At 41.4% G+C, this 22730-nt stretch overlaps 1 protein-coding gene across 1 annotated transcript in view; it reads right to left on the bottom strand.

The window, feature by feature from the left end:
- Window positions 1-10964: 10964 nt before the first annotated feature.
- LOC109911865 (bifunctional 3'-phosphoadenosine 5'-phosphosulfate synthase 2-like) overlaps window positions 10965-22730 on the bottom strand; it is a gene marked incomplete at its 5' end in the record, with an annotated part of 29474 nt that continues 17708 nt past the window's right edge. The window contains 2 exons of the mRNA XM_048609164.1: window positions 10965-14303; window positions 18265-18494. Of these exons, the coding sequence (XP_048465121.1) occupies window positions 14162-14303; window positions 18265-18494 (372 nt within the window). The remainder of the gene's footprint in view (window positions 14304-18264; window positions 18495-22730) is intronic.

Below are 22730 nucleotides of genomic sequence, written 5' to 3'. Positions count from 1 at the left end.
CCCCTTCGGGTGGGGGGGGGGGGGGGGGGGGGGGGGGGGGGGGGGGGTGCGGGGCGCGACAACATCCAAAGCTGTGCTGTCCATGTAATTCCCAGCTTCACAGATGCACTGCTGTGCCCCCAGCCAATGCTCAAGCTCCAAATCTCAGTGCTGAAGCTGGTCAAACCAGTTGCCTTTCCTATACCTCCGTTGCTGGCTTACCTCGACTGCAGGACACTATCAACAGCACAAACACCTCCCTGGGAGCTACCCAACACCAAACTGCAAGGTTTGAAGGCAGAAACAGCTTCCATTCTGTTAACGTTCAAATAGTACGTGACAACTGGTGCCAATTGTTGAAGAGCCCCACCATTGGTGATATGGTTAAGAAATAAATAGCCATCCACAAGCTAAAGGTGTCAAAGGCAATGGGGAGGGCAGTGGTATGGTGCTGAGGTAGAGGATCAGCTACAATGATATTGAATGACTGAGCAGGCTCAATGGGCTGAATGGCCCACTCTTGCTCCTTTTTTTTATGTTTCTAACCTGGGAACTGCTATGACTCTTAAGTACTCAAGAACTCACTTGCTTCTACCTCCTTCCTCGGGCCCCAGGCCAGTAAAGTAAAGCCCAGTTTAGTTCCACATCACCCTGATCTAATGGGCCCATCACAGCCAGAGCCGATGAGAACTGTCCCAGATACAAGCAAAATGAGGGATCAACAGCAATCTATAGAAGATAATGATCAGGATCGGGACATTGTGCAGGTGGACCATCCAAGAAAGTACAGTGCAGCAATGCGTCACCGAGCCCGAGAGACCCGAGATAACCTCATCGAAGCTTGCTTCCAGGATGAATGAGCTGAGTTTGGACTCGGTGTAATTGTGTAACGTTCTGTAACTGGCAAACAACCCTCGGTTAGTGTCAAGGACATATAGACCTTGTTATATTTACAGTCCCTGAGCTTTTGTATTGCTGAAAGAATATCTCGTGATTCACCTGATTGCTTACTTGATATCTGTGGGTGATTCCAATTATCTGACAATAAAATGTCCCACTGAATGCTAGGGAAAACAGCAGCATTAATTAGACAGTGAACTTCCATCATTTAGCACTGAGCTCTGGTAGCTCTTATAGCATCCATCAGGATATAATATTCAAGAGCTGTACAGTGAAATCCTTCATGATAGGCAGCTGGTTGAGAGGCTTTCTAAGGGATCTCCCTTTGATTCTTCTATCATCTGTAACCCTTCAATTCTCCAATATGTGCACAGACTGTTATGTTACCCTGAAATGCTTGAGCATCCTGTATGACAACACTAAACCTGTGAGAGACAGGGCTTTGTACAGCTTTGCTCATCATACTGGCAGTGCTATGAGGGATTGGAGCTGCCCATGATAAGTGTGCAATGATGTGTGCGGGCCAGGCCTAAACACAAGCTGTGCTCTGTGGAGTTAGCCTCAGTGTTGCCCACATTTAAGTGTCAACATGTTGGCTGCAGTCATTAATGTGAATGCTTCAAGGATCCCTGCAGTCAAGGAGATGAACTGTATTTGGCCATTGCAATGTCTTTCATCTTTGGGATGTCTACAGAAGCTGCTCATCTCTCACATAACTACATCCAACAGCAGAGCAAACATTTTAATAGTGCAATGCGGACATATATTTATAAAAATGCTAGATTATTCACTGTCATATTTCACCCCTGCCCTCAGTTAGTTTTCTTCCTCTGCCTCCCACTACATCAAAGTGCAGTCTGGAATTCTGCAGCTGGAGTGTAGGGACGACCTCTCTGTGGTTGGCTTTGTTACTGTAGAAGGTTTGGGCTACCGATGCCTGGTGCCTCTGGGCCTGGAGGGAAAGCCTCCTAGCCAGCTGAGGGCTCACCTGCTTCAGCTTGAATTCATGTAGGATTTGGGACAAGCAGAGGGAAGCTGCGGGAGCTGGAGTGGGAGGGTATGGTTGCAGATACTTCAGGAGTGTCATGAGAGGAAACTTCTAGGGGTGCCTGTGTGTTGTTCCTCCTACGTGTGCATGCCTTCTGGCTCCAGCCTTACTCTCTGCAAGGGCGAGACATTTGCAATGAGGTCAACATCTTTCAGGCCCCCTCTCCCTTCGCCATTGATGCAGCTAGGCCACAGCAATGGAATACAAGTCCTCATGCGTATCTGGCAGTGTGCTAGGCCTGGATCTCCATGGTGAGTGATAACCTCTCCATGGATACAGCCAAACACACGTGAGCCAGAGTCAGCGCCGGTACTGATAACACAAGGTTTGATCTCCTCCATCCTTCCACCCAGTTTACTGACTGCCTCTGACCACCGTGCCTGCGTTTTGATCAAGTCACGAGTGGCCAACACCGTGGGCTGAGCTGGTGCCTAGCTTTGTGAGTCAGATACCCGAGACAGTGCCAGCTTGACACAGCTGCAGAGATGTGTCCTGAATGTACACACCGGGTTGGACCCTTGCACACTTGAAAGTTCACCAGTGCATCCTCTGAGGGTTCAGCATCTTCCTGCTCAGAGGCAGTGGAGCAGCTGAGTATCTCTGACATTGGTCTTTTCTTGACGGAGATTTACCAGATCCTTCTGGTGCCTGCACACAACAAAAAGGAAGAACGAACTGCCTGGGGAGGATAAAATCTCGCACAGATTGAGAATGGATTCACGTTGGTGGCAAAGGGAGACCAGTGCAGCATCACAAATTGAAGCTTAGAGTTTGGTTAGTGACTGAAGTCACCGTTTGGCCACTTATCTGACTAGTTCCTTTATTATTAATCCTGTAAATAGTGAGGAGCCACCCTATTCATTCCCTGTTGTACCGGTACTACACCCGGCCAATCCTGCACTTCCCACAAAGTTGCGGGGCAATGAAATAAAGGGAGGGATTGAGTTTGGTTGGAAGAGCAGTTAGAGGTGAAGTAGGAACAGGAGAGGTGCTGAGGTGTCTCCAGTGAGTGAGTAGGAAGTACAGAGGGCAGAAAGGGTGACCAGCTTGGGAGGATAAGAATTGAAGAGAGTAGTCATTTATTGTCACTTGTACATTTTAGAAAAAAAAATGCAGTGAAAATTGTTTAAGTCCCCATACCACTGAGCCTGTATTAATAACAGAAGGTGTGGATAAGGAAAAATTATAAAATGATTTAAGGCAAAGTCAATTCCTGGCTCTTGGGTTCAGGAAAAGACAGTACCGGTGCACGCCAAGCCTCTGGAATACCGGGCCTCAATACTCCACAGAAACTGCCCTGAAGCCCAATCTCGTCGCTGATCCCAGGAAAGGAAACATCTCTAAAGCCGCCCAGAGGATTCCCTGGATGCTGCGTGGAAGCCTCTTCAATGCCAAAAGCACCAGCGGCCTCCTGCTGATGCAGCAACGGACACTGGGTCCCCGTGCTCAGCCCTCCGCCTGCCACCTCCTCCACACTGATTCCAGAGTCCCATTTCCGGGATCCCCAGCCACTTCGGCACCGTTCTCCAGGTCCCGCTCCGAGTTCCCCAACTCAGGACCCCAATGAAGACACTTTCGACTCGCCTTCCCCCAAAATAAAAGATAGGATAAAAACAATAAAAAAGGAGACATATATATATAAAAAGAAGAAATATAAAGCGGACAGAGTTGATGAGCCCTGGACACAGGAGCTCGGACACTGGCCACTCTGCCACTGCCTTTACCAAAGTGAAAATAATGTATGCAGTACTGAGGGTTGTCGTCCCTGAGGCTTGATGTGATGTATGTGCAGTGGCAGGTTTAGAGTGAGTGCTGGCCCTGTGAGTGTGAGGCAGTGGAGGAAAGATGGTGCCACTTCCCTTTACAGAGCGCAGAATCTCATCGACCATCTAGCTGCTTGTCTGGGCAACCTGCTTCACTAAAAGGTGGCTCCAGGCTGAAGGTATCCTGCTGTGGCAGACATCTAAAGAAGGACTGCCCCCCTCTCCAGTTCTCTGCCCACCTCTGGCCTCTGGGTCCTTGCCCAGGAAGTAGCCAGCGAGCTGGGCCATCTAATGGTGGTCAAGCAGGACAATGGTGAGGGACAGTTCCTGGCGAGCAGTGACTGAAGTGGTGGGCAGCTGAGCTTTAGGATGGTGTGAATGTCGGAAGATTCCAAACAGTGGTGTGCAATTCCAGCTTCCTGGCTGTCCGATTTCGCTAGGGTGGCATCTATGAGCAAGGTTACACAATCACTCAGGGAAATCACCAAGAAAAACTGTCCACACATTGGAGTCATACCAACGCAATGAAAAGTATTTTGCTTTTTAGAGGTCAGTCATCTCAGCTCTCGGCCATCTCTGCAGGAGTTCCTCAGGGGAGTGTCCCTGGCCCAACCACCTTTAGCTGCTTCATCAATGGCCTTCCCTCCATAGTAAGGTCAGAAATGGGAGTGTTCACTAATGATTGCACAATACTAAAGGAATCCATCAGTCCTACTCAGAAAGACCTGGACAATATAAAGGTTTGGGCTGTCAAGTGGCAAATAACATTCACACCACACAAATAGCAGGCAATGACCATCTCCGACAAAAGAAAATCTTACTGTCACCTCTTGACATTTAATGACATTATCATTGGTGAATTTTTAATTCAAGGGATATGGGCTTCACTTTATTTCTCACCTCTAGCTGCCCTTGAGAAGGTGGCAAAGAGCTGCCTTCTTGAACTGCTGCATCCATTTGTTGAAGGTAGACACACAATGCCGTTAGGTAGGGAGTCCCAGCATTTTGACATAGCAACAGTGAAGGAACCACGGTATAGTTCCAAGTCAGGATGGTGAGTGGCTTCGGCTGGAATGTTTAAGGGGTAGTTTTCCCATATGTCTACTGCTCTTGTCGTTCTAGATGGGTATGGACAGAGGTGGATCAGAGGACCACCTTGTGGGTCTGCTCTTGGGCTTGGCCAAGTTGGCTACTAATAAGCCCAGGCAGCAGGATGAGTGTCATTGTGTCAGACAGACTGCCTTGCTTTTGTGCTTACATCTGGGCTCGTGTGTCCTTGGGGACAGAGCATGTAGTGTCCATTGATATGCTTCAGGCCTTCTGTGATCAGTGGGCATTCCCTCCATGTTGTGATGTTTAAATTCAAATACAGTAAGCTTCCTTTGGAATTTTGATTTTGTTACAGTAACCCCCTAGGGAGTTGTTTACACTAATTTTATTTAAGTTGCTCATTTGAAAAAAAGAAGTCAGAACTCCATTTAACTTCTGAATTACATTCATACTAATGTACATCCAAATACCTTTTCAGTAATGTGAAAATATCATCACAAGTACACTTTAGAGTATCAGCTGAATATTGGTATCAGAGCTGTAGAGCTATATTCATGCACAAATCAAGCATTGATTGTTAGCGCAGGTATGATAATGTAATTTCTAGCAGCATAGTTTACTTTTTAATAGGCCGGAAATGCATCAAAGTGATTAATGTCCATATGAAATTCATCTTTGGTTATTGGGGCAAAACATTTTGATTTCCATGCCATTGAACATTACAAAGAGAAATAACCAAAATAAAGGGAGAAAATTCATTCTTTGAATAAACAAATGCCATCAAAACACAAAGGAGGGGAATTTGAAATAAGTTGGCAGGGAATGCTGTAATAAAACCTTGCTAGAAAATGGAATACACCGCAACAATGTTTTGTGGTTAAAAGAACCAATGACTCTTCACATTTGCTGATGAGTTTGTCAGAATAGCTCAACTGTCAGTCACTTTAGTAAAGTCAAGCAAATATGAAGCTATGTTTCTGACTTTTACTGTGCATCTGCTACATATCCCATCAGGAGTCAACTTTATCTTTGTGAATGTAGACAGAAATGTATGTCTTTATATAGATTTTTCTATCCTCCTATGTCCGCAGGTTTGAAAGAGGCAGAAGGACCTTTCAACTAACTTGGAGCCTGAGAATAAGCACAATTTACAATGTGTGTGTGTGAAAGCCTTGAGAGTTATAGCTGGCAGCAGTTAAACATTGTGTTAAAATAATTGTTAGATCAGATTAGCTGATAAAATAAATAACAAAGGAGGCAAAGGCAGTTTGGTTATGTCACTTTAATTCAACATTAGCTGCAACCACAATAACTTGTCTTTATACAGTGCCTTTAACGTAACAAATTGCCCCAAGTACTTCACGAGCACATTAGAAAGCAAAATATGATACCCAACCCCAAGGATCCATGGCCAAAAGCTTTGTTCAAGAGAGGAGTGTCTTTAAGAAGGAAGCTGGGCGTAAGATGTATTCACTGAACTCACTGATTACAAATTTTAAATTGAGATCAGATTGATGTCTGAGATTGAGATAAATTGACAAAATTAATTTAAGATCGGAGTTTTTTAATAATAGACAAGTGAATAGCCACTCCATTGAATAGACTAAAGTCAATATTCTTGTAATTAGTAATGTTGCTAGTATTTACATGAAATTGTCCTTATGGATTAAATAAACTGGTTGTCCCTGTCATTCTCTGGAAACAGGATCTAGATTATCCGAACTGGGTTGGTATCTTTATTTCCAACTCTGATCAGACAAAAGCCTATCCATTTACCTTCACAAAATTCTTCAGGTCCAACACATGATGCATAATCTATCAGTTCAGCATGGGCAGCATCAGTTATTGAAACTAATGATCAAAATAGTTGATGTAAATTTTAATTGTTTGCTGCCTAGTGTACCACTACCAATGTGGAACGTGGTAAGAAAAACCTAAAGGGCAGAATTAAGTACCCTTGCAGAAATTACTTCATAATACTTCCTTTCAGATTAATTAAAAATAAAACCCTTGTTGGCTTTTCCATTTCACTCCACTGTTCATGTCCTGTTCATAAAGACAACCATCTACGCCATTATAGACATCTCTCTTTAAAACTTGCAGGGCACCTCACTTAGACAATGATAGACACATTCCTGCTGAAGATGACATGTAGTAACAGGCTTGCTGAAATAAATAGACAACATCAACTGTGCCTTGAGTGCTGTGAGCAACTTAGCAGAAAGTCTTAGCTGTGCCGTCAAATTAGTATCAGTTTGAAACTAATTGGTCTAATGCAAAGGCAAGTGAACAATTGATTAAACAAAACCAGCACATAGTGGTCAAAGAAAAACCTGCGGTGAGATCAACGAAGAACTTAGGTGATTCATTAAATTCCACCAGGAGTCACCTTTGTGCAATGGATGGATTCCAGTTGTTCATTGTTACTATCGTCAGCCCAAGAAGTTTTGAATTTAATACAGAAACATAGCAGTAGATTTTTATGTCTCCAAGTCTGTTATGTCATTCTATTAGTTATAACTGCTATGTATCTGAACGCAATGTTTCCATAATGCGCTTAGCAAAGAAAAATCTAGCAATCTACTTTTAGTCTCCAGTGGGGATGGGACATTTCACTGAGGTTCGGGGGGTGAGGGTAGGAAGTGATTCGTAATCAATTAATGACACTTAAAAGCCAATTGGTGCTTATTGTCAAAAGCAAATCAGAGTTGTCCTCCCCGTGCCTACCCCCCTGAAGCATCAGTGTTATTTATGCTAGTGGAAGGACTAGCCCTGTTTTCACTCCCTTGTGGTGTTGTGTTGCTGAGTCTAGTTTTTGTTTGGAGATTTAAAATGTTATTCAAAAAATATTGAGAAGCCCTACCTCAAGATGGAGGCTCTCCCTCTCTCTCTGTCTTGTCTGAAATGAAATGTTCTAAGACCTGATGCCCTGCATCCTAAAAGTGCAAAAGGAAGTATCTGGAAAGCCAACTGTTTAAGAATTGTAAATCTTCCAAAATTCCCTAGATTCTGCAAAACTCCCAGCACACTGGAAAGCTACAAATGTAAGATCCCTATTCAAAAAGAGGGAAACTGAGAGCAGGGGATTGTAGGCAAGTTAGCTGAACACCAGTCAATGGGAAATGCTGGAATCAGTTTTGAAAAAAATCTTTCTTGGGGATAAGGGTGTCACTGACTGGGCCAACATTTAATTTCTTATCCATAGTTGCCCTTGAGAAGGTGGTGTTGAGCTGCCTTCTTGAACCACTGCAGTCCATTGGAATAGGTAAGCAAGCTCAGTGAGTTTCTGGTTGTTGGTAACCCCCCCTACAAGGATGTTGATAGTGGGGAATTCAGCAATGGTAACACCACTGAATGTTGAGGAGGCTTAGATTCTCTTCTGGAGATGTTTGAAGCCAGGCAATCATGTGGCACAAATGTGGCTTTTCACTTGTCACTCCAAGCCATATATTGTACAGGCCTTCGTGCATTTGTACATTGACTGCTTCAGTATCTGAGGAGTTGTAAATGACTTGGAACATTGTTTAATCATTGGCAAACATCCCCACTTCTGACCTTATGATGTAAGGAAGGTCATTGGCGAAGCAGCTAAAGACAGTTGGGCTGAGGAACTCTTGTAGAAATATCCAGGAGCTGAGAAAACTGACCTCTAAGGACAGTACATTTAGATGTTCCTCGCAATCCTGTTCATCTTTTGGCTTTAGCACCTTCTTTATCATCTGCAAATGTATTCACAATGCTGGTGACACACAGCTCCAGATTATTTACAATAGTTTTACCACCCCTTCCTACTCCCCCTTAACCTTCCCACTCCCCACTCCCCTCATACCATCTGTCCAATTCTTTATCTCATCCTACACTGGTCCCTTACTCCACTCTATCTTAATGCCTTAAAATATTTTCAGATTAACCTGTTCAGAGATGCTATTACACATTCCAAGAGCAGGCGGGATCTGAACCTGGGCCTCTCAGTCCAGAGGCAGGGACACTACCACTACATCACAAGGGCCCTTTTTACCATCCTAACAACTTATCCTTATCTAAAACAGATTTTAGAAGGTGAATAAACCAATAGATGACTGATTGAATTGATTTGGTTGGAGCTTCCTTATTGATTGACCAACTTTCCATTGATGTGTACTTTTACTATTCACACAACGAAGCTCAGTGGTAGAGAGATTATCCACTTTTCAGTAAACATCTTCTGAATATCAAGAAGTAGAAATCGTCCTTTCACTCTCATCAGAATGTCGATCCTCAAAAAATTACAACAAGGCAAAAGTGAAAAATCTTTGTTGTTTCATTTCTCAAAAATTTTATTGTCATTGCCATACACTACATTTAATGTCCAGTAGGTGTAGTACAATAAACTTTAATGATGACCCTGGAAACTTTGTGTGCTTTTTCTTATAGTTAAGCTCCATATTAATCAAGTGAGTGTGTGGTTAGGAAGTGGTTTCAGTTCTTGTCACCATTTGTGCCCACAGAGATGACAAGCAGTAGGCTACAGGGTCTGCTTTGATCAGTAAACCTCAGAATTTGGCCTTCAATCCTTAATCAAAAATGATTTGCAGAAATTTCTTTACTATTTCTTTAACTTTCAGAAGTAGATCCTGGTGTTTGTTTAAATACTGCAGAACTTTGGCCTTGCTGTTTAATTGGTCCCAGGTTTTTTATTGTTATAATCTTATTGTAAAGTTATATGAGAATGCGACAGCCTATACAAGCTCAGGCGTGGGAAAAGTTAGCTCTCCATTTGGAACCTCTTTCTAGAAAAATTGTAATGTTCAGAAAAAGTCTGGTTATTATCCATGGCAAAAGGTTTGTTTAATTTAGGTGGATGAGTCTAGGCAGGAGACTGGGCCTGGTCAAGTAGATGTTAGCTGATAGAAGCCAGTGAATTATCATTACAGTGATGCGGCAATCCACACATGATGCAGTGATTCATTACTGTATTTCAACAAGTTTTTGCTTTCCATTACTATTGACATTATGAAACTGGTGTAGTAGCGATAGGACGCAGGTTCATGCTTGTCAGTCTCTAATCTCAGACATACAAACAGGGTATGGCACTGAGTGAAGGACAAAGGTCACCCGTGACACTCATGTGCCCTCAGAACTGTTTTTTTTAAAAAACATCTCCCTCCCACTACATGTGAAGCGCTGGCGGAGTTTGACCTGGTGTTCAGTTGAGCTTTAAAGATGAGCACTGCAGTGGGAAACCTGGGAGATCCCATAGTTTCCTGGCAAGGGGATGACTACTTTTGCTGCTGGTGAGAGGAAGGTGGCACGAGAGTGGTTCACTGTGGGCATGGTGCATGAGGTGAGCAGTGGAGAACTGCATGAAATTACCCACTCGAGCTCACAAAGTCAAAACTCCCTGAAGTCGACACTGCTAATTTTGGGGAGAACTCTGCCTGTTAACTTTTGCTTCCACAGTCACTGCCAGATCTGCTCCAGCACACTGTTTTTATGTCCAATCTCCAGCATCCGCCATAATTTCATTTATTTACATTGGAAAATCCTCACAGCTTATACAGCAAGGACTACATTGACCAGGTTGTGAGGTGGTGTAGAATAAAACGACAGGACTTGAGAAATAATTCTCTCCTTTCCATCAACCATACTGGTCCTTCAAGCCTGCTTCACCTTTCAATAAGATTATCGTCAATATGTACCTCAGTTCCATACTCTACAGAATCTTGTCTCCAAAATAACCCGGCAGACCTACCTCTCTCTAAGGATAGCCTGTTAAAATTGCCTCAAAGGATTGACTCCAGTCTAATGTCCCATCATAAACTGAGCCACTCCACCTCCATGAACTTTCCGCCCACCATCCTCCAGTACCTTCTGACTCACAAGGGAGAAGGGAATTTCCTACAAGAACTTCATAAAATGTAACATTAAAAATAGGGTAAGAATACAGTAATATTAATTATGGAATGTAAAGGCTTTCTAAATACAATGAAATATCTCTGACTTTAGAACATTCCTTTGTAGGCTCCGATCTGTACATTTTAAAAATTAATTCATAGGCAATGAGTGTAGATGGCTTGGTCAGCAACTGTTGCCCATCCCTAATTCCCATCAGATGGTAATGGCTGCTATCCTTGGGGTGTAGGGACACCCACAATGCTATTAGCGGGGGAGTTCCAGGAATTTGACCCAGGGACAGAGAAGGGTGATGATATAGTGCTGTACAATAATGTACATTTCAGATGTTATACATTAACAAATAACCTTTATTTATTAAACAACTAGCAAATATTGTACAAGATGAAGCTTTGATTCAGGTAACATCAGTTTAAGAAATAAAATATTTCAGTGTGTTCCATGTGTTCAGACAGATGACATCTGTGCTCATTTTTAAAAATTCTGCCTACGTTGAGTGAGAAGGCTCTGTGGTCATTAAAAGTCGAGGTGGTCAAATGTGACTTTAGAATTTGTACTTAACTGAGCCCATATATGATCAGAAGAATTTGTCCAAATGCTTTAAAAATTCCCCAGTAAAACACCAATTAAAAGATCATATTTCTGATGCAGAAAAATAAATACTAAATGATCAGGATCCAGATTTAAAAAAGATCTGATATTATGGAAATACACAGTTCCCTCAACAACTGAGAAGACAAAAATAGCCAAATACTGATGAATTCCAAAAGACTGTCAACCTGATCCATTCATTCCACTCCCAAGCACTACACATCAATGTAATGTCGGTGAGACATTCTGTAGGTTAGTTTCTATCTAAATGCAATTATATTTCCTCTTCCTTCATCATTCACTTTTCAGATGCTGACAGACTTGAGTATTTCCAACATTTTCTGCTTTTCTTTACACTCTCAGGTGGTGGTATTTATATTATATAAACAGATTGGAATTATTTAGTCATTCAAATAACTTCTTGAAATAAAAAGGCAGAAGAGGGAAGTTGTCTTCAATCATTTGTAAATATGTCTGTGAGAGGGTTGCTGCTTATGTACATGTTGATAAAATATGTCTATTAGACTCACAGTGGAGCAATAAAATAATAACATTGGCAACAAGCTGTGAGACTATTGCGATAAAGCAGTAGACAGACAATGCTGATTAATTTTTATTCATATAAACAGAACAAGATTATATTAATAAAGAAGATTGAGCTATACGATATATATGAAAGGCATAGAAGATTTCAATTTGTTAAGGCACAATGTAAAAACCACTACATATCTAAAAATAAATATATATTTCTGATCATTTGATGGAAAGGCACTAATGGATACAGTTGATTAAAGCATAAACAGTTTTCTAGAAACTAAATATACCTTCTGCTGATTAACTTTTTTTGCTGTAGCCATTAATCACATTGAAAGTAAAACTTAAATCCATCATACAACTTTGGAAGTGTACCTTGTTTATTAAAAACCAATTTATGTGAAACTCAAATTGAAAAGTTTCTTCATTGGGTTCTGATTTCTGAATGAGCCTAAGCATGGATTTTGTTGATAGTGGAAATTGTATATAAATAGCTCAGTTTATCCTCCCAATCTCACCTTCTTTCTTGATTTTGTCCCCAGTAGAGATTTGCTTCCTCACTTTATCAAAAAGGACATCATAATTTGTGGCTCTGCCCAAATCCAGCGTCCATGATGTTCTGTTCTCCACTGACACAAAGGAGAATTCATTGAATTGTCCAGTTTTTACTTGTCACTGTTGTTTGACGTTTGCATGATGTGGAATCAAGCTCATCCAAACCCTGAGACGGAGAGGGAGCTGGAGCGAGGAATCTGAACTGTAAACCTATCAGACTGCTGAATTGTCAGCTGATGCTGATAGAAACTAAAGTGTAGCTACTCTGATGGGTAGACAGTTTCACTTACTTCTGGCACTACCCATGGGTGCATATATTGTAATGCTTTAAGGCTATACTAGGGAGCAAAAATAACTTCCCTCCCTTCCTCATGACACACAGTTTTAAATGTGACTCATTTAAAAAAGCAAGACCTTTATTTATTATGGCAACATTAGAAGATAGCACTTTTTGGAGAGTTAGATGGAGTCACAGCTGTCCAATGGGTGCCCCAATCTCCTGTTAAGAATTCAAATCTAAATAGTTGCGGCGGGTGGGGGAAAACAATTTTCTTTTCAGTGATTCAGTTCTGATAGGGAGTATTCTCATTTAAAGGCATGTTCTTACCTGTATCAGTGCTTTGTCTATTTTGCTATTTTCTCTGCCCCTTTCTCCTGCTCAGTAAATTGCAAAGTCAACATTTAACAAATGGACGACAGGGCAAAGGTTAAGAGAAAGAGTCATTTACATTTGGAAGAGAGGAGATAGTGCAATCCTCAAAAACAATGTTCAGAAAAGGATTTTCTTTCTTTATATCTGGAATTCTGATGTATAATTATCAACCAAAAGGAGCTTTAGGTAAAGTAAATATGAAAATGTAAAGTAACTTCAAAGCAACTCAGATGGCAAAGATAAAATTCTGCTAAAAGTGTGGTATTTGTAGAGCATGCCAGAGAATAAAATGACTTGTACTTGCTACAAAGTTTACTGTTCACATATTATATGCAAGATTACAAAGAATCTGGCAACAATCTGACCCATTTAATGTAGATTGCACTAAAAATGTCCTGTCTCACAGTAGTTGGTCAACATTTGAGGTAATTTAATTTTGTGCAAACCACCAACAGGAAACACTTAAAACAGTGTTGCACTCACCCACTTTGAGCAGGATTTCTGTATAACATTAAAAATCTCAAATTGTTCTCATTTATGCTTGATTGTTACTTTATACGTAAATACGAAGTTAATGGCTACAGCAATGGACCAAAAAGAGTTTACATTTATTTAATGCAATAAGTAAAGAATAAATAGTATTTAAACAATTGCCATGCACAATAACCTATTTTCCCAGCGAGGTTTTCATTCTGTCATAGAGTCATACAGCACGGAAACAGACTCCTTAGTCCGACCAGTCCATGCCAAACATAATCCCAAACAAAACTAGTCCCACCTGCCTGCTTCCAGCCCATATCCCTCTAATGCTTTCCTATTCATGTACTTATCCAAATGTATTTTAAATGTTGCAGCTGTACCCATATCCACCACTTCCTCAAGAAGTTCATTCCACACCTTCTGTGTAAAAGATTTGGCCCTCCTATCTTTTTAAAATCTTCCTCTTCTCACTTTAAAAATGTGTCCCCTAGTCTTGAAATCCCACATCCAAGGGAAAAGACACCTACCATAACCCTATCTATACCTCTCATGATTCTATGAACTTCTATAAGGTCACCTCTCAACCTCCTACGCTCCAACAATTTGGAAACCAATTGTTAATTAGTGTAAATCAAATTCAATTGAAGTATAATAGTTGCATGAATTAAGAGAATATAAAAGAAGAAAAACTGCAAGTAAAGGCTGAGGTTTCATGCTTTAATCTTTCTTCTCCAGTGAGGAATAGTATTCGGTCAGTACCCTCCAAGCCTTGGGAGCCATAAAGCCATCTGGTGGATTTTTATTCTCACGAGCAAGCTGTCGCATACGTGTGCCAGAGATGAAATCAAAGCTTTGGTGTCTAAAATAAATAATCAGGATATACATTAGTTGAACTTAACATTTCAAATTGTTGTCAATGAGTGATGTGGCAGTTAAGTTGACTGGAATGAAGTTTGTCTCCAATGAACAGTAAATAATGAACTAGCAACACTGAAGTAGTGACAGTAAACTCATGATGGTGAATTGCTAGCCCATTTTACACTCTGCTTGATGCTCTTTTCCCATTGTGAAACAGGGGCTGCCAATCTCCTTTCACCAATTGTGCAAAAATGAATTTCACTGCAATAAGTTCTGTCAATCTTTCACAAGAACATTAGAAATAAAGGAGATGATGATCTGGTTCATCCTGCTCCAACATTCCATATGATCAAGGGATTCACTTTCCCTTTCACTGTCCACATCCCTGGAATCCCTACGAGATTATCTATCCCAGCTGTCAGAAAACAGCTCAGTCCATCATTTAATACGAGACATTTTGATATTTGCAAACCTAAATGGCTCTAGGTTTTAGTCATAATTTTGATTTTGGACGATGCATCAGCTTTATCTTTCATGTACGAGCACTGACATAGGTGAGATTAGATGAGATTCTCTGGTTTAGGATGAAGTTGTTAAATGCAAATTTCAGTCTTGGATTAGTGCCAATGCTCTTGCCTCAGAGTCAGAAATGTACGGTTTTAAGCCCTGTTCCAAAGACGAGCAAATTATTGAGGCTGGCACTGGAGTGCCATATTGTCTGAGAGGATATCATTCAAATTAGATTTTGAATAAATGTTCATACAGTGACTTGGAGCCAGTGAGGACTGCAGATGCTGGAAGCTAGAAGTCAATAAATGTGGAGCTGGAAAAGCGCAGCTGGTCAGACAGCATCCAAGGAGCAGGAAAGTCAACACGTTTCGGCCTGAAACGTTGACTTCCCTGCTCCTTGGATGCTGTCTAACCTGTTTTGCTCCTAACTGGATAGATGTGAGACATTTCTAAGCCGTTATTCAAGGAGGAAAGCTCTGTTGTGGTCAATACTTATCTCAACCAAAACCACTAAAAAGAGAATATACATTGGTGGGACTTTGGTGTGACTATGTGGTGACAGAAACTGCATTTAAGATGTGGCGATTTGACGCATCCTGAGAACATGAAAAGTGTTAATGGTATCTCCGTCTTTAATCTTGAGTGTGTAATAGAAGTTTAGCAGAGGAGTTAAATGATTTCCCCAGGAGGACAACGAGGGGCAGCTCATCCTTAGGCATTTATACGGACGTCCTAATGTGCATGAATTTAGTCAAGCCATGTGAGGAAAACTCTCACCTCTTGAGGCATTGTTGGTGAGATGATAAACTGAGGCTCTGGCTATCCTGTCAGGCAAATGTAAAGGAACCCACTGCATGTTCTCTGCTTTCCTGGACAACCTGATCCCTCACAAACCATTACAAAAACATGGATTACCTGATGATAATCACACTACTGCTATAGGAGCTAACGTGTGCAGATTAGCGGCCAGGTTTTTTTCGCATGGCTACAACTTAATAATATTTAATTTGTCGCAAAGAGCTATGAGACATCCTGAGTGCATCAAATATTCTTTATAAATGCAAAACATCTTTCACCAGGCCAGACATGATTTTAGAAACATAGAAAACAGGAGCTGGACTAGGCCATTCAGCCCATTGAGTCTAGTCCACCATTCAATATGATCATGGCTGATCATCCAACTTCTTTCCCTGTTCCCACTTTATCCCCATATCCTTTGATCCCTTTAGCCCCAAGAACTGCTCCTTCTTGAAAACATTCAATGTTTTGGCCTTTCTATGGCAGGGAATTCCACAGGTTTTTCTGTGCAAGAGAATTGAAAGAGATGTATAGAAGTTGCTACTTATATACAAAATTCCACATTTTTATCTGCACCAAAACCGGTATGGCAGTAGTACCAATTTCCTCCAGCAAAATAGAGAAAATAGGTTTCCAGGCCCAAAATGGAGTCTTGTATCTATCACACACAGAAAGTACTGTCCAATTCAGCACTAAGTTGCTTGGTCATCAAAATGTCCCCCTGAAAATGTTATTTCAAATGTTGAATGTCATTCTAACACTTTCATTACTTTAAGAGAGGGACACACTAAGTAAACGGCTCATATTTACAACTAAGGCTTTTCTGGAGAGTCACACACTCTTCTAAACTCATCTCTCTGCCTCAGAAGACAGTTAAAGAAGGGTCATTGTATATCTTTCAGGCAGAGGTGAATAGATTATTGATGGGAAAGGGGATCACAGTTGCTGGGGTCAAAGGGGAATGTGGAAACTGATACCCAAACAGTTCAACCATGATCTCATTGAATGGCAGATCAGACTTGAGAGGACCAATGGCCGACTTCAGCATCTACTTTTTGTGCTTGTATCTGTTACAAATCCAAATCTCATATTTGCCTCCCTGAGAGTACATGTTAGTAACAGCTAGGATATTAATCACCTCTTTCCCAATAGCAACAGGGTGGGAAGCAAGAATCAGTGGGCACATGACTGACAAGGAATTTCTTTTCTCACAGAATTCACAATTGTTACAGTGCAAGAGGAGGACACTTGACCCATCATGTCTGTTCTGGGTCTCCAAATAAGCATTATGCTGTTCTCCTTCTGTTTTACCGTAATCCTACATATTGCTTCCATTCAAATTATCACCTAATGATTAATGATAATTATGAATAATAATCTAAAGAGGACAGTAAATCTTTGGAATTCTCCACCACAGGGGGCTGTGGAAGTTCAGTTATTGAGTCTCCACAAAACGGAGATTGATAGATTTTGGTGGAAGCACAGAGTAGCAAGGGTGCAAAGCCTACTCCAGATTGGGAATTGCAACATCTATCACAAAGAGTAGCTTGGCAGCGCCACCATTGATTTGAACTGGGCCAACCAGTGAAAACCATATGAATAATTAAAAAAAAAACTATTGACTCCAAAGCTAAAGGGATAGTGAAGGAATACATGGAAGTAGATGGTCAATCATGATTTAGAAAGGCAAAGTATATTTGATGGGCGACTCCTGTTGCTATCTCCCTATTTATTTGGATAGTTAAATGCACCATGCATTCAGTAGCTCAAGAAATTCAAAAATTATCAGCAGTTCATTTACTATAGGGTCATTTAGCACAGAAACAGACCCTTTGGTCCAACTAGTCCATGCCGACCAGGTTTCTCAAACTAAACAAGTCTCACCTGGCTGCATTTGGCCCATATCCCTCTAAAGTTTTCCTAATCATGTACTTGTCCAAATGTCTTTTAAATGTTGTAAGTATATGTGCATTTATCACTTTCTCTGGCAATTTATTCCACATATGAACCAGCTTCTGTGTGAAAATGTTGCCCGTCAGATCTGTTTCAAATCTTTCTCCTCTCACCTTAAAATTATGTCCCCTAGTTTTACCCTGGGGAAAAGACCTTTGCTTTACACCTTATCTGTGCCCCTCATGATTTTACAAACCTGTATAAGGTCACCCCTCAACCTCCCACACTCCAGTGAAAGTCTCAGCCTATCCAGCCTCTCCTTACAACTATATACCTCTAGTCCTGGCAACATCCTGGTAAGACTTTTCTGAATCCTGTTCAATTTAATACCATCTTTCCAACAGCGGGGCCACCAAAACTGTACACAGCAATCCAAAAGTGGCCTAAGGTCCTGTGCAACCTCAACATGATGCCCCAACTTTTCTACTCAATGGTCTGGCCAATGAAGGCAAACTAATAATATAGTTATCATTTGGTGGCAACTGACATGCTTTGGATGCTTTCTCTTCTTTCAGTGGATTTATTGAGCATTAGCTGTATTTTCTCTTGGTGGTGACAGAGGATCTTAAGAGGCAGAGATTGACCGGCAATGTTTGGAACACCAGGTATTCAAATAAAACACATTGTATTAAAGGTTGATCTGTCACAGTTGCTTAGATTTGATTTATCAGGTTTTAAGGCTTGTTCTTGTAACTTCTCACCTTTCTGGGTCATAGAAGTCCATGCATTTCTTATCCTTATTGTATGCAGCAACTCTGAAGGGTATGATTTCTACTGAGGTTAGCCCTGGAGCCATGCTCAGAACCTTCCCCCCGTGCGTAGGTTCGTACAGGTCCTTTTTAGTCACAGGATGAGGCATGCCAGCAGGATCACGGCCTACAATGTAGAAATTGGCTCCTGCGATCATTCGAGACCTGCAGTGCCATTGAACCTGTGAACAAACAGCACATTTATCAAATAAGTGAAGGACAGTGACCCTCAATAGATCCTAGTGGCTATCATCCAATCAACAATGTGACCAACATTTGTGCCAAGGCACTGAGCAGGGGGCTAAGTTCAATGTAAATCCCATGGTCACAGTTATTTGTGTGGGGGAAGAGTGGGTGCCTGTCATATTGGGGCAAAACAATTTACTATTGTCACTTTTCCGTTAATAATTGGTCTGCTGTCAGTCCCATTGCTACATCGGATCTGGCACTGGGATGCACTATTCCAGCACTGGGCAACCTGGGGAGTGACAGCGAAGCAAGAACAGGTGTTGAGTTGTGGCCTTTCTTTACATAGGTGCCAAACAGCACTGCTAACCTGAGTCTTATTGTCACTTGGATGAGGAACTTCCTTCCCACTCTGTGCCAAACCCTCACTGGAAATGCAGCAAAAGGCCCACTCACCAGAGTAAACCAGGGAGGTGAAGTCAGCCAATTCCCACTGAGTGTATAAAAAACACCATAGCAGAATGGCCGCCTAACATACTATGGGGCAGGATGTAAGAGGGGGAATATTAGGAAGCCTGTAGATTTGGAAGGCTGGATCCCTGAATATGTAGAGGAGCAGAAACACCGATCGATTTTCCTTTCCCACAGTCCATGGGTATGAGCAACACCATTAAGTGTTCCAACCCTCCTCCCTCTCTTGCATCAAGGAAGGAGGCAGCTCACATCGAACTGACAAGCTGTAGTAAACCTTGCAGTGCCCAGTACATCAATGAGAAAGCCAAACTGTACAATTAATCCACTGTTTGTGCAGGCCAGCAAGACACTGGAGTTGTGTAGATATGAAACAAATAACGCATTCTTATTAATCACGTATCATGTTATTGAATTTCATTGTCTTAGTACATATGGGGTTAAGAATCAGGATCACACAAGAAGTGGCCCACATAGCTAGTTACAGGCTAATTTTAAGAGTTTGTTCTCCTATAAAAAGACCCTGTCTCCCATGATGCACTACTTCTCAGCAGTAAATCATAAAATGATCCCTTCAACTTGTGTGAGGGAGAGCTCAAATGTTCAATTCAAATCTGCAACCATCTTGTCAGTCACATTTGCAGATACATTTGACCCTCAATTTGTTCGCTTTTTGTTAAGAGGCCAATATTAGATGTAATGGCCTGTTGTAGATAAACGTTAGTGGTTTGAAAAGCCCATCACGTATCCTTTTTTTAAACTGGCTCTAAGACTGCAGTTATCTAGGTTGCTCGCTATCATTAAATGCACAGCTAATTCATCTGCTTTAGGAAGGGGACCACTTTTCAAATGCAAATGGCGTCTTAGCAATGTGCATAAGACACTGAATACTGTTTGAAAGTACAATTTATGAGTATGTTCTATGTGCACTGCCTGTTTGTACCAACATTAATTGGTGCCGTAAGGAGACACTGAACAAAAGTGACCGAAAACTTAAAACTTTTAATTGCACAGGACTATGAGAAACAAATGGCTCCTCCTGGCTCGAGAAAAATAATCTGGTTGGTTGTCAGCCAGTTTGGGACCCTTCACCTCTCCAATATTTAAATATTTAAATTTGACTTCACATCTTTACATTTTTTTCTATTCCAGCCACCTTTCTCTGAAAGGCATTTCAGAGGCTGTGTTGCTTAAATGGAACATTTCATCCATAGTTATGAGAAAGAGATAAATAGGCCAGCAAGAAAAATATCCATATTACAGTCAACTTTCAATGACCTTGGGCATGGTCCAGTTCACACTGATGTAGAGTGTAGCGGTACTGACTGATTGTTACTTTTTATCTTACTCGAAAAGATAGTTAAGCCTGTAAGTACTGTTAATCTTCAATGTGTCTCTGCTGCTGTTCAGTTATCCACTTACTCTTTAATTAAGTTGATTGACAGTTTGTAATCTAAAGCATTAACGATATATTGTTCCTTCTATTGCCTTCCAAAGTCAGAGAAGATCAGCTGAATGCAAGGAAAGAAGAAAGATCTTACATTTATATGGTGTTTCTCACAAACTCAGGATGTCGGAGGTTGTTTTCCAACTGTGAGGGCAATGATATACCTAGCACTCAGTAACAAGAGTTGAATTTCTACGTTTGCCATAACTCATCTAGGAAATGAGTATTGCAAAAAATAGAAGAGAAAGGATGAAGCAGCTTTTAGTCATGCCATCATCGAGACAAACACAATTGGACGCGAGTGGAATTTTTCACTCGCAGGATCCTGCTGCCAAACCAAAATGATATTCTGCCTACCCCCCAAATGGGTAACATGTATATGAATTTCAGTGCCACTGTGTAGCTCACTTATATGTGCTCGAAGCTACATATATTCATACACAGGCACCTGTCTTTTGTGCCTTTTTTGGATTAAATAAAAGCATGGAAGGCAGTAGCGCTCTGGTGCATTCTCCATGGCAACACCTCAATTAGTCAGAGCTACTTTCAAATTTGGCTTTCTGGTGTAAGACCTAGGCTCAGTGGTTAGCACTGCTGTCTCACAGCGCCAGGGACCTGGGTATGATTCCACCCTTGGAGTTTGCACATTCTCCCTGTGTGTGCATTTCCTCTGGGTGCTCTGATTTCCTCCCACAGTCCAAAGATTGGCCGTGCTAAATTGCTCATAGTATCCAAGGATGTGTAGGTTAGGTGGATTAGCCATGGGAAATGCAGTGTTACAGGAAGATAAGGTAGCAGGGTGGGATGTTCTTCGGAGGATTTGTGTGGACTCAATGGGCCAGATGACCAACTTCCACACTGTAGGGATTCTATGATGAACGCAAGAAAAATACCTTCAATAGCTTCTATCTTCTCTCAGCAGTATTCAAGTGTTGCATTTGAAGAGTCTACCTCGATACAGGGCATGTAAACACATGATCTGGTTCAAAGGGAGATGAGCGTCATTGACAGGAAACGCTGGATCCCAACGAAACATTTGGAGTGAAGACCCCCAAAAAAATTTAAAAGCTTTGACACTTCAAAAATTGATGAAATAGCCTAGGCATCTCCCTAATACAGACCAATAGCTGCAGCACTGTCAAGTTCCTCAGCATTTAACTGGTTCCTAAAGTTCTACTGCGGCAAAGTAACACTGAGAACAGGATGAAATCTAAGATTGTTACTTTTGCTTGTTCTAACAGTTTACTAAGAGATGAACTTTTAGAATGCCCTGCCAAGTGACAGGTTAATTAAGGCCTAGGCAAATCATCACTATTTTGAACTTTATAGATTGCTTTTAACATTCTACCAATGACTTTGGCTACGGAATGCTTAAAACAATTAAACACGATCATCTCTTCCTCTGCATAGCTGAAAAGGTGAAACATGGTTCATCAGAGACTTCTGCCGTAAATTCACTAAAAGCCATTTTCTCATCCTCGCAGGATTAGACTAAGGCAGGATCTGTCATCACAATTGCAGGCTCTCGCCTTTCAGTGAATACCAAAATTCTTCTTAGTCACTGGATCAGTTCAGCGAGCTTTATTCTTAACAATACGTGAGGGGCTGGTTTGAAACAGTAGAAATGTTTGTGATTTAAATGACAACTGTGAGCGCTGTTTCCCAATTGGATTTACCCGAAGTGAATCCCTGATTTTCTGCCGAGTAGCTTAGTTAGATGGAGAAGCAGTGTCTGCAGGCTCTTGATTTTTTAATTCGTAGTCGCTACTAGATATCTCAAGACTTGCAGAGGTTTATAAAATCATGAAGGGCATAGATAAGGCCACTGGCAAGGGTCTTTCCCTAAGATATGGGAGTTCAAAACTGGGGGGCATAATTTTAACGTGAGAGGAGTAAGTTTTAAAAAAGACATGAGGGGCAACTTTTTTTACACAGAGAGTGGTTCATGTGTGGAATGAACTGCCAGAGGAAGAGGTGGATGTGGCTACAGTTAAGAGACATTTGGATAAGTACATGAATAGGAAATGAGGGAAATGAGCCAAATGCAGGCAGGTGGGACTAGTTTAGTTTGGGAACATGGTTGGTGTGGACTAGTTGGATCGAAGGGTCTGTTTCCATACTGTATGACTCTATGACTTTATTAATACTCTTAATACAAACATCCCATTTTCTACCTTTCAGATATCTGCATTGTCCAAAGCTCTGTTACCTATATTTTAAGTTGCTTCCATTCATCCACTACTGATCCAAAAAACTCCATTTAAAAATTCTTAACCTTCTCTTCAGGTTACTTCAAGGCCTCAACCTCCATATC

The sequence above is a fragment of the Rhincodon typus genome, chromosome 20 (genome assembly GCF_021869965.1).
Source record: "Rhincodon typus isolate 14 chromosome 20, sRhiTyp1.1, whole genome shotgun sequence".
NCBI classification, from domain to species: domain Eukaryota; kingdom Metazoa; phylum Chordata; class Chondrichthyes; order Orectolobiformes; family Rhincodontidae; genus Rhincodon; species Rhincodon typus.
Note: the sequence above shows the minus strand (reverse complement) of the source record. Positions and strands in the feature narration are given on the sequence as shown.